Below are 12742 nucleotides of genomic sequence, written 5' to 3' on the forward strand. Positions count from 1 at the left end.
CGAGTGCACGGAGGAGCGGAGCGGGCGGCCGCAGCGTTGCATGCCCGAGTTCGTGAACGCCGCCTTCAACGCCACCGTGGTGGCCACCAACACGTGCGGCTCCCCCGCCGAGGAGTACTGCGTGCAGACCGGCGTCACCGGCGTCACCAAGTCCTGCCACCTGTGCGACGCCGCCCGGCCCCACCTGCGGCACGGCGCCGCCTTCCTCACAGACTACAACAGCCAGGCCGACACCACCTGGTGGCAGAGCCAGACCATGCTGGCCGGCGTGCAGCACCCTGCCGCCGTCAACCTCACGCTGCACCTGGGTAAGCCGCCTTCTCCCCGCCCCCTCCTCCTCCTCCTCCTCCTCGGGGGACCGGGCCCGCGGGCGGGTGCTCGCCTCGTGACCGCCCCCCTCCTTGCCCTCTGCCACGCAGAGACCCCAGCACAAATGGGGTAAACGCCCGACGAAAGCGACCGGACCGTTTGGGGAGGAGAGGGGAGACGGGGCCGAGCATCCCTGCTTGGGGAAAGGYTGCACCGCAGTTTTTAAGCTCCTCTTCCTGCTCAAGGGTGAAGCCGCTGCTCTGCTGCCTTAAAATTTTAATTAAAGGCCGCAGAGCTTTTCTGTAGCTAATCCCCTTGCGCACAAAGTTTTGGAAATTGTGACCGCTCCAAGTGGTAATAAGCTGCTGAAACAGATTTTTACTGTATATAAACAAGCCAACCTTGCCAGAGCCTCACTTTACTTTGTCTCGAGCAAACGTTTACTGCGAAGTTTCTTGAGGCAAACAGGATCTTTTTATCAAAGGGTTTGCTCTGCGTTGGACATAACCTTTTCACTCCAAAGTGGCAGGCTCTTTTCTTTCCTAAAGAATGATTATGCTTGTGAGATGGTAGTCTGTGGAAGAAAAGTGACAACAGAAGTTTGAGTGAATTACTTGATGTGAGCCTGCAAACAAAGTGCTTGCTAGCTGCACTGTCAGTTCATAAAACACAAGCTTTAAGCAGCGCAGTTTGCACTCGTGTTCTGCAGTGAGCACATCTTATCTAATGCAATGGAAAGCTGAGGTGGTGGACCTCTCTGGGCAACAGACTTGGAATTCATGGAAGATAAGGCTGATCTGAGAAAGTGGAAAAGGGATAAACACTGTAGAAAAATGTGTGTGTAGATATATGCAAAAGCGCATCTGCTCAGTATCCTGTTACTCTGAGATGGGGTGATGTTTACACTGTTACGGTTGGGAAGAGTGCTGGATGATCTCTCGGTATGTACGATAGCTGGTATTTCTACTGAAGCTATGGAAGTTAATCATGGAAAAGGGGAAAATGAGTTTTCTAATTTTTAGCATTCTCAGAATTTTCTTTTAACTTTAAAGTACTTTATTTCTAAGAGAATTCTTCAAATGAAGGCTTCACCTTGTGTTGGAAATCAGATTTTTTTTTCCTTGCTCTATTCATTCAGCTATTTAAGCTGTCTYAATATGGAGGAAAGGTAGTTGTTTAGAACTGAGAGCAAACCAGCCGACAGAAAATTAAAACCTCAGTTTAGGTACTCATTGCTGTTTGTGTAATCAAATAAAGTAAAACCCATTCACAATTGCACAATTGACAACAGTCAATGTTGAACCTTCAGCTGACTATAGTTTTAATGCACACAATGTGTTTCTCAGGTTWTTTTGGTGAGGGATGGAGTAATCTTGGGGGAAAGGGGGGGAAGTGTGCGAAGGTACCTTGGAGACTGAAAAGAGCCTTGGCTTCCAGAACTTGTGATTAATGAGTTGTTTCGAAGTGCACACTTTCGGGGAGATGGAGATGAGGATGCAAAATCTTACACATGATCACCTGCTAACTGCTTTCATCTGTCCCAATGGCCAATAAAATTTCAGTTTCCTAAAGCGTTCCTGTATATTAGGAGCTTCAGGAYGAATACATTGTGTGTAAGCTTTACATCCTTCTTTGGATAAGGGTAGTTATTAAGGCCTCTCTTCCTTTGTGCTTTGTACCCTGGGAATTTTTATACAGGACAGGGACCTAAGATCAGATTTCATTGTTTCTCTCTCTCTCTTTTTGGTAGTACAATGTAATAATCCTTTATTATCAGTACAAAGCTTATCTTTTGGGCACTTCATGTTACTTTGTGTTATTTATGCGTTACTGTTATGTTTGAATCTGTGCACCTCTGTGTAATGCATGTTCTTTGAAAAACAGTAGACTTGTGATGAATGATTGTGTCCAATATGTTAATGAAGACCATTACATCTTCAGAACATATTGATGTTGAAGTAATATTATAACATGATCGCTGTCGATCTTCTTACATTCAAGTTTGTTTCTAGGCGATGGTAACTTTATGAACTTGCATATTTTTAGATTAGAATACTTTTACAAAAAAATCTATATGGTTGACTGAGATATTTGAGTGTGCTTTTGCTTTGCTTTTTCCCAGTTGGATTTTCAAATGATGTATTTGTAACATAAAACCCTTTAAGAGCAGGAACCCAGTTATGGATGTGGTGGTGGTGGAGTTCTAAAACAGTAAAGTATCAAGCTGTTTGTCCACATGCTATGCTAGCAGTAAATACTCTGAACATTTTTGTATGCATTACTTAGTTGCTTATTGAAGAAGTATAAAGTACCAAAAATGCCGTTTCAGTCTTGAACACACAAAACTTCTCCGTGGCTTTGTTCTGTTCCAGTTCTTATGGATTCCTCAAACCATCTTTGTTTGAGTGAGCTATTGCATTTTGGAGTTTATGTGCCTGCAGGCTGCGTTTCCCACAGTGCACCACAGTCTGCAAGACACTTAATTACTGGAATTGATAACAGAGAGGAAGCCAAGGGCTTGGCAAGTATTTGTGTGCTCTGTAGGGCATAAATGCATTATAGGATACAAAGGCCTTTTATGAAGTTAGTTCTGCATGATGCTTGAGCGTTAGACTGTATATTGAAACTCGTATCCTTGTTTGATACTGCATTAAACGCACTGGTAGCCAGAATATTTAGCACAGCTTTGAACCCGTTCAGGAATGGTAATATCTACTCTAGGCTTCAGGCATGATCCTGAGTTCTTGGCAGTTTGGGATGTCCAAACTAATGTGCAATGATGCTCAATCCATATAGATCAATGTTACCTTTCTGAGGAGTCTGCAAAAAGTAAATCAGAAAAGTAGCTCAGATGGCAGCATATGAAAATTGGCTATAGCGACTTGTTACTTCTTTGAAACTTCTTGGAATTTGCAGTTCAAAACAAGTTTGAAAACTTTATTTTGGGGTCTAGATGCTAGCAAGCAGCTTGCTGCTGACAAATACAGGGCAGATCCTAGTTACTAAGTACAGTTCAGTGTTTGAAAAGCAGATCTCTGTCCAGTATTTAGGATATCRCTGAGCAGATGGGAATTGTGAAATTCCCGGTCCCTTTACAAGGAATATCCAGAATTATAAAAGCTGCTTCTCTTTGTATGTGAAGGTATTAAGACTCTGTCAGTAGAATTCCTCCCCCAAGAATTGTTGGAGACTGGAGTTGAAGTTGCCCYTTTAACTTTGGAGAAAGGGGATTTGAACCCAATATCTCAGGGTAGTGGGGCGAATACCACTATATCCATCTCCCTTCTTCTGCTTTTCTTAAAAGCGTTTCTCTATTTTGCCTATTCTTGCAGTTCATCAGATGGGATAAAGTCTGAATTGGAAGGAACTCAACAAACATTTGTCTGCTGCTCATCCTCCCAGTATCTCCGTATGTTCCCAGGATAAAGGACTTCGGCATAGCCGTGACAGTTTTAAATAGAATATAGATGCTAAGAAATTACAATATATAGTTACTTTTGCCTTGGCTTAGCTTAGTGTCACATTAGTTTTACAGTGAGTGCCATTCTCTTATGCTTGGAGCATTGGTGTAGTTCTGGCACCTCACTAGTGTTTTATATGCATACGTTTTAGTTACAGCTTTGCTACTTAGGTCTGTAACATGCCAAAGCAAAGCCATGTGTTAAAGATCTTCCTTCAAACATTGAAAGAAGGAGAAAGGGAGAAGAATGGAGATGGAWCTTTTTTTTTTYYTYYWTYTATWTAYATWSMTKKMYRRMSRMTKGYWTKTWTTYWKWYWKMKTWYSTWTYTTTTTTTTTTCAGAGAAAATTCCCATTTCTCCTTCCTGCAGCTCCAGTTTCTGTGTATTTTCTGTTGCTGCTGCTGCTGTTCCTGCACAGCTTTTTATCCATCTTGCCATACATTTCTACGTGTGCCTCCCGGTTTCTTTGCCAATTAGTCCTACTAGTGTCATCTTTCCTTTCTTCCCAGCAGACATTCTTATTCTATGCCCAGATCATCTYGATTTTTCACTGTAATGATCCCAGCGTTTTGTTCCACTGACAAAGAGGCAGCGTCCTCAGCACGCTGGTTGCTGTTTAATGGCAACAGAGTGGCCCCGTCTCCATTAAGTACAGTCAGGCTTTTATAAGCAGCTTGTGATCTAAGGACAATTTGGCCTGTGTTTCYGAGTGCATTCAGGAGAGATCTAGGTAACCATCCCTGCCTGTAGCTCTGCAGGGGCGGTGCCCCAGAGACGAGYTTAGCTGTGGACACCAGAGCCTCGRCTGTGTGCTAAAGGCTGCCCTGCAGGGCTGAAGGATCTGGGGAAGAGGCCTGGCCTTGCAGGCTGGGTGTTGGAGGAGTCCGTCTGCCCAACTCCCACCCTTTTTCCCTGGAAAAGGAGCCAGCACAAGGCGCTGGAAAGTGACCCTCGGTTAGCCCGTCGTTCAATAAATAAACGAACTTGCTGGCTGCCAYAGTCACAAACGTGTCGGCTGCGTTTGCAGACCTAGATCGTGGTTAGAGCTGAGTGTTGCTGCTCTCGAATTCTTTTGAAATCCATCCCGTAGCTAGCTTAGAGATGCGTTTCACCAGCRCAGGTGGTATCTTGTACAGGAAGAATAGTGGAAAAACCTGTGAAAGCTCCTAGTTGTTAGGAGAAATAGATTGCCTGCCTCCCCCACCTTTTCTTTCCAAGCTACTTAGTCMTTTATTTGGCTTTGAGGAGAGTAATGATGCTTGCTTATAAATACTCTGCCCRCTAAATGCAGATTGGGGTATGATTGCCATTTGAAGGCCTTTATAAGGAAACACAGGCAAGATGCCAGTTCTTATGTTCAGCCTCAGTTTGATCTGCCAGTTGTTTGCAGCAGTCGTTTTTGTTTTTTTAAGTACAGAAAAGCAGCTTTTTCTTAAGGAAGGCCTATATAATGTGCCTTAATTAAAATATTTAATTTATTCAGCTATGATGTAGTCAGTTTTGCTTTAGCACAGAATTAAATTGTTAGTTTGATGGTTACTCCATTAAAACTCTACTAGGCTGCTGATCCTTGTCTTCCTATAAAATAACCACAAAACTAAATGCAAACAATTAGTATGCCTTTGAAATTCCGCATAGAGAAGCGCAGTTTAAAAACTTGCAATTTGGGAAACCATAGTTAATACATTAGGATAGCACTTTTAGCACTTATATTGGTGTTAAGGGAGACTCTGTGTATAATTGCCGTGTGTCTTCAATTTATGCTCTTCATCAGTTAATAACTTTAATTTTCAAATCAATGCTTTTGAGGGAATCTCTTGCTGCCCTAGTGAGAAGATTATGGAAGAGGAATGAATTGTATTAGATTGTTCCTGTGCAGCCTTATGTTAGTCTCAAATAGTTGAGTATAGAGGGAGCAGTCTGGATAACTTTAGCTTCTTAACATGAGTTTTCTCCTTTAGCAGGYTTATACTGAATCTGTAATCTTTCTTTAATAAAGTCTTTTTATTGTCAGAGAAGTGAGGATTATTTAATCTGGAAGAATTCTCTCAGCTGAGAGCAGTGACTCTGGCTGTGCAATTTGTCAGGAAATCCTTTGGAGACTTTGTTGAAGTCGGGTCTGGGAATGGCTTGCTGAGTACTTCACTGACTTGGCTGTGGTATTTGTGGAGCCCTGAGGGGACTCTATTTTAGTTAGTCTCACAAAGGCTTGATTTACATTTTGCAGGTTTCAACATGAGTAGTTAAGAGATCAGTTTTTTAATGGCCAGCAGTTGTTCAGTGCAGTTAAATAAAGTAGCTTTAAAGCTCTCTTATCAGTTCCCACATACCCTTTAAATTCTCAGGTTTTCTCTAATTCCTTCATCCTGCATCTTTCTTGGGACACTGATGCCACTACRTGAGGCATTTGGGAATCCTATACATGGCAGAGCATTTATTTTAGGGGATGGAGAGAGCTGGGATTGTATGGTATTTTGCTGCAAAAATAGCTGCTCTTTGTGGTGCTTGCTATGAATTGCTAGAAGGATTAATCACCAGTTTTGAAAGTCAACTAGTTGCTTTTGTAGTTTTAATACTTAAACTATTGTTTGCTATTCAGGATTTCTAGCTTACTGAAAAATTACTGATTTTATAGACTGATAAGTAGCATTTMTTTTATAGCCTAAAGCTTTTGAAGTCTCTCTCAGACTCTGGTAGTTTCCAAGTAAAAAATTTCAGGCTGCTTCTTCTGAAACTCTTGCTGTGTTGAGGATTCTTTCCTCTGTATGGAAATATAAAAACRTGATTGATCTGCGAACAACGTCTTAAAATAATTTGCAATTCAGATGGATGAGATAGAAAAGTTGAATGGGATGGAAAACTCAGATTCTGAGTGCATCATAATTCTTAAATTGCAACATAAGACCRTAAGTGCAGAACTGTGAATGTTGTCCTTAACCATATAACTCTTGTCTGATTAATATCTGTGATGTTAGCATCACTTTTGTCCTTGGGATCCTAATTCTTCAACCACTGTCTCAGATAACACTGTGGTGAGTAATTTTATACAGGCACAGTGTCCAGTTCTGTTCCCTACCTGAGGCGTAGTTGGAATCTGTGGTCTGGTGTATTAAACTGAGGTAGTTATGCCTAATGTCACTGTCTTTGAATTGTAACAGCCTTCATAAACTGTACCTAGTACTGGGATTCACTATGYTTGTGCTACCCTCTGTGTAAGGTTTGATGGGAGAAGAATCATTTTGTATTGTTTTTACTCATCTCTTTTATTAGTGAAAAACTGCTTATCAGTGGCTACCACAATATGTTTTAGTATCTGTTCAGAAGATAATTTGCCAGGATGTTACAAAATTTATCTGTCAAATTAAGGTTTACAGACTTCAATGTGTGAGATAAATCTGTGTGGTTATGTTGAGGACCTGTGGAATTACAGGATCGTTGTAATATTAGGACAACTTGTCAGTCTGAAACCATTTTCAAAGGATTTGCTCAGGATTTTTCTGAAGGTCTGTAGCATCCTTTGAGTAATGTAGATTTGAAAGAGTTTTTAAGCATACAAAGAAAACAACAATAAAAAAGTAGATTGTGAGAATAGAAAAAGTTAGTTTTATTTATTGTGCAGTCAGAATACTTTCACCTTCAGAATTCTTACCTTTGACTTTTACAGGATGACAAATAAAAACCTTGGTGAGGAAAGCAAGAGGACCATGCTCTGAAAGTCTTCATTTTGAAGAAGTGAGCGTGTGCAGCGTAGCTGGTAGCCAAAATGAGAGGATTTGGAAGCTTTTGTGGAGTTTGCATTGGAATTGGCTAGTGCTGCAGTTGCAGGCTGGGCTTCCAATGTAGCTCTGCATGGTCTGTGAGCAGCAGGGACTTAATGGCCTTGTTGCAGCCAGGGCCACCTGCTTGGGACCTCTAGTACAAGAGAGATCCTATTTAAGCTGGACACTAGATTGCAAATATTTCAAATAAGAATTCCTATTTAAAAGATTCTTATAAAAGAATAATCTATGATATCTTTGAGTGCAAATCACTATTCTTTTGTGCACTTCATGCTCATGGAGGTAAGAGGAACATCCTTCCCTATGTCATTGCAGTCATACTGCTTTATTTTTATTGGCATTCTTGTAAGGTGGCGATGTTTGGTGTCACATCAGCTTTGCTGAAAGGCACAGGATGGCTGCTAAACTAAGCAATTGTTCTGTGAGATTAGAGAGCTACTATTAGCAGAAAAGATCAGTTGTCAAAGGAAAAAAATAGGAATATTGAGATGAGAAGTTGTTTGTTATAGTCTGCCATAGTGCAGGTGCAAGCCGATATGATACAGTTAAGCTGTGTATGGTGTCATGCTTATTTTTGAAGTAAAAACATATTGGACTTCCCAGAACTTTTCTGTAGAAGCTTGGAAAATGGTGAAAACTCATGAGCTGTAAAAAGGAATGAAATAACAAGGTAATTTTATATAAATAAATACAAAATCAGCCTCTATCTCTAATCTCTTCTTTCCTGTTCCAGCCTATCTGAGAGATGATTGATTAAATAAAAAGGGGGGGGGGGAACCTGACCTCCCTTTGTATTTTTCAGGAATTCTCATCATTTTGTTTTGAAACTGGGTGGTAAAGCATTTCTTTTTTTCCATGCTGCTACTTGTTTTAGATATTACAATGCGATAGTCATCAAAGACTAGTTTCTAGTAGTAATCGTGCCTGCAGTTCTGACACAACACAGCTGTGTTCAGTTCCGGAGAATTTCAAAATTCCCTTTTAGAAATAATATCCCCAAATTATTTTTGGATTTCTCTTTCTTGTAGGTAAGCTAGTACTATCTTCTATCTAAGTGATATAATTTCAGATAGCTTTATGTTTTATTTGTACATTAAATCTTGGGAGTTGATGTGTTCTGGGGGTGTGAAGGATGATAATTTTTAAGATTTTTCTAGAGTTGCTGTATGGAAACCTTGCAAAGACCCAGCAAGTTTGCTTCTCCGCCTTTGCTTTGTTACTGGCTCCCCTGTTTTAAGCGAGGGAGCTAACTGCAGCAGTGAGATGAGCCTCTGATTCATCCTCAAGAGTTCGAGGTGCTGTGGTGAGAACTTCCTGGTGCAGAATTGCAAATGGCTTTAGGCATGGCAGCTGGCTGAAATGAGTGGGTTGAATCTGAAATGGTGAAGACTTGGCCCTTTCCTTGCTCTCGAAACTCTTTGTAATTGAGAAGTCTACATCTGAGAGAACCTTTGTGGGGAGGGGGGAATAAATAAATAAATAAATAAAGGCAGAACAAAAACTGGTAACTGTCTGTGGCATAAAGCTTGTTAAGCTGCTAGGGGAGGGAAGACTGATGCCTGACACTAAGAGGGACCCTCTTTAGTGAGGGGCTGTTCTTCCTTGGCGTGTTACTCTTTAAACGGACAATGCCTGTCTGTGCGCGATGGTTCTTGGCTTGTGTGTGGATTGTCTGAAATGCTTGTTTCTTTGTGTGCTCCAAGACTGAGTGAACTCTGTGAAGTTTCGAGTTGGCACCTGTCCAGTCCTAAGCAAATGGCTTTCATGTTGTGATTTATTTTTCAAAAACTGCTTTATAGTTCAACCTAGTCAGCATGGGAATGAAGTTTAATCCCTACCTCAGTGAGCTTCTGTTTGTACAGCACATGTAGCATGTATTGGCTTATTTTGGGGTGGGTGGAAATCAGGGTTTAGAGACTTGTTTTCCTTCTCTGTGAAAGGGAAAATATATTTTACTGCATCATCCATGTTTTTGGAAAGTGAATCTTTCTAAACCTTTTTGAATAATAATAATAAAAAGATGTCTCTCTTGGAGTCTTTACACAAATGGCTTCACTGACTTTGTCAAGAAGGATAAGGCTCTCCTTTGGCTCTCCCAGAATAAGTTTTTTTTGATACTTTCTAATGCTGTACTTAAATGGGATAAAGGCTGTGAAGTGTGTACTAAATACTATAAAAGTATGTTGGGCCCAAGTGCAGTTGAATGTATCTCTTCTTGACACTGATGGAAGAAATAAATAGGTCAGTTCTGGAAAAATGATCGTTTGGATACCTCTTGTCATTTCAGTGTTAAGTAGGACTGGTTGACTAAACAAAATGAAAATGCCTTCCTTTCCTCTTAGGAATTCTGCGGTCCATTTCTGATGATGTTGATTATTTATGGTCCTTTCATCTGCAGTCTGTTAAGTGCCCACATCCTGTGGGATTTTGCTGTGGGATATTCTTCCCAGCAATTCCCAAGTGGTGGGTTGTGCCGTGGAACCAGTCCATGGGGATAACTGTAGTGTTTGTGTAGAGAAGCTGTGTGCTCTTCCTTGCCTTGAAGCATTTGAACGTTCTGCATGTGGGAATTCTGTCTGTCCCATCTGCTTTATCCAGTACTGCCTCCTGGCTGGGAGAATGAGTGTGCTGTTTTCTAATTTTACTCAGTCCAGTTACCTRGTTTTGTTTTGTTACAGCAGATAATGCCTTATAGCTGCTGCTTTTGCTGCTTCTGTCATTCTAAATGTTCACTGTGTTCCTTTATGGATCTCCTGGATACTGTTATCCTAGTYTGAGTGATACAGTACTTAAAGTTTCTCAACACTAAATCAGCTGTTTGATGAAATTGTTAGGAATCTAATACTTAAGTCAAATGTGATTGCTCTTATCTGCTTACTGTCCTCCCGTTTGCTTYACTGTCATGATTTGTGGCCCCTTTTCTGTACCTGACCCTGGCTTTCTACTTYTTTCCTCAGCCTCTTGCAAGCTGTCTAGGTTTTTCCTCCACCCCGCKCTCATTTCCCTGGTAGTGACTTGTGGACTGTGTAATTTGTGGTGGTTCCCGTGGTACATCCTTGGCTGTGCTGGTCCTGCTGGAATCAGTGGGTAGCCCCTGAACCTGCCTGGGTAGCATCACTTGTGCTCTTGCACTGTGGTTGCTTTAGCTGCTTTGTAGATCTGTCTTCAGTCTAGAGTCTGTAGAAACTATTGAAAATGAAGAGAAGGAGGAGGAGTCCATACTGTGCCCTTTGCCAGCAGCCTGCAGGTATTCAGAAAGTACTTGGCCATTCATCCTRTAGGTGGAAGGAAAGACAAACTGTTGTTGGTGCTTTTCACTTTGATTGGATTTCTGAAATTCCCAGATGAAAGGTGCAGTGCAAGCCCAGAATTATTAATGCCATAATATTATTCTGTAGTTTCCCTTTTTGTACATATTGAGGTATGAGTGTAGAGGAAGGCTAACCACCAGAGAGGAGTTAGATGTTTTCCTGAGTTGAAGCCTTTTGTTATCATAAAATACTTCCTCCCCTTCCCCCCCCCCCACTGCTCATTCCTAGCCTGCATGTCAGATTTTGAAGAAAATGGAGTAAACAGACTTRGTGCTTTCAGTTTCTCAAAAGATTTTTTTTTTTTTTTCAAATCAGCAGGAAGGGTAACAGTTTTGCCTGCTTAATTGTTGCTGTTCCGGTGGATATTCCCAGCAGTTAGTTTGGCATCCTTGTGAAATGATTGAGCAGTAACCTAGCAAGCATTTCTTCTGGTTCAGTGCCCAGTTGCACAAACACCTGTACTGGCACAACTGAGAAGGGAACGGAAGGGGAACGAGCAGCAGGAAGCAAACTGCCGAAGCCGGTGCTGCCCACCCTGTAGAGGCTGGTTTGGCAGAACTGCAGAAGGCCAGGCCAGGGCAGGGATGGAGTGGCTCTTGTGAAGGTCAGTGCTGCTGCCAAAGCACTCATCAGACTGCACCCAGAAGAGTCTTTAAAATTTGAAATATTAGAAAGTCCTTTTCTGTAGAGGAGGTCCTGAGCCTACAGGTTAGGAGACGATTCAATTTCACAGAACTATTTCATGCAGGGAATTGAGAAGATTGGTAGAAAATATTGAATTCTGCCTTGTAGCTGGTAGATTGGGACCAAGATGCAAAAGAAACAAGTGTTCGTGTGGGCTCTTTTCCAGATTACACTGCTATATGCAGTATCTCTTGGTCTTTGCTTTTAAGTTTCARATACTTGCAACTTTGTGGGTTAGTGAGAGCTATAGGTTTTCTAAAGGTGCAGTCTAGCCCCTTTCCAGGCTCACTGGCAGGAAGGTAATTTAGTCAGATTCTGCTTGTTGTCAGTGTTTGATTTATTCTGCTTCACCTTCTCCCTTGATAAATAACCATTGTGATAGAAAAGAAACCCTGAGTTAGCTGGAAGGGTAAAAAGCTGCCCAGAGTTACAGTATGTGTGTGTGGGGGGGGGAGGTGGTGGTTGAATATTTATTTGTACAATAGAAAGCCTGAAAGTACACACTCATTGAAGAAATGTGAACTTTAGAACAAAACCTAGWGTTTTGTGGTCATCTTACGGTATCTGTTTAATGAAATCTATTTTTTTCCCTACTTTACCTCCTGCTTGGCTCTTTCCTCTTGGGAGCTCTGGCTGAACTGGGAAGAGCCGCTCAGGACTGTGAGATTGTTGTTCAATCCCTCTCTCTTTCCTCTCCATCAGTGCTCAGCAGGCATGAGTTAACTGATTAAATTACTGACATTACACGAGTCACTGCTCTTGTGCTTTCTAAGCAGAGTGATTATACATACATTTGTACGTACACACTGCCACTTTCTCACACCTAATGGCTTTTCCCCCCTCTGCTGCTTAGTTCCTGTTTGCAGGAGGTAGCCCTCATGGGAGGCGAGCGAGATGGTCCCTTGGGGCTCCACGATAGGAGAAGCTAAACCAGAGTTGCTTAGGGAACAAAGTACAGATTGTTTTGTAGGTAGGAGCACAAGAGGTGAGTGTGCGTGGTTTTTTTTTTTCTTTCTTTTTTTTTCCCCTCCCCCTCCCCTCTAGAGCTTCATAACGCTTTCAGGGAGTAGGACAGAATTGTTTGTTTTTGAATGTAACTGTTACCAGAAAGCATTCGTATTTAGTGCTATCTTTTTATTTTTGGTAATTTGTCTATCTGAAAACACTGGAAATACATTATTACAGTGCCRGAATCCCT

General features: G+C 41.6%; 1 protein-coding gene across 1 annotated transcript in view; it reads left to right on the forward strand.

Moving 5' to 3' along the window:
- The first annotated feature begins 6 nt into the window (after nucleotides 1–6).
- LAMC1 (laminin subunit gamma 1) overlaps nucleotides 7–12742 on the forward strand; it is a 79776-nt gene continuing 67040 nt past the window's right edge. Inside the window, exon 1 of the mRNA XM_085299666.1 lies at nucleotides 7–308. Coding sequence (XP_085155792.1) covers nucleotides 41–308 — 268 coding nt within the window. The 5' untranslated portion in view covers nucleotides 7–40. The remainder of the gene's footprint in view (nucleotides 309–12742) is intronic.

This window comes from Rhea americana, unplaced genomic scaffold (genome assembly GCF_003343005.1).
Source record: "Rhea americana isolate MKP2758 unplaced genomic scaffold, rheAme1 scaffold_151, whole genome shotgun sequence".
Classification (NCBI taxonomy): Eukaryota; Metazoa; Chordata; class Aves; order Rheiformes; family Rheidae; genus Rhea; species Rhea americana.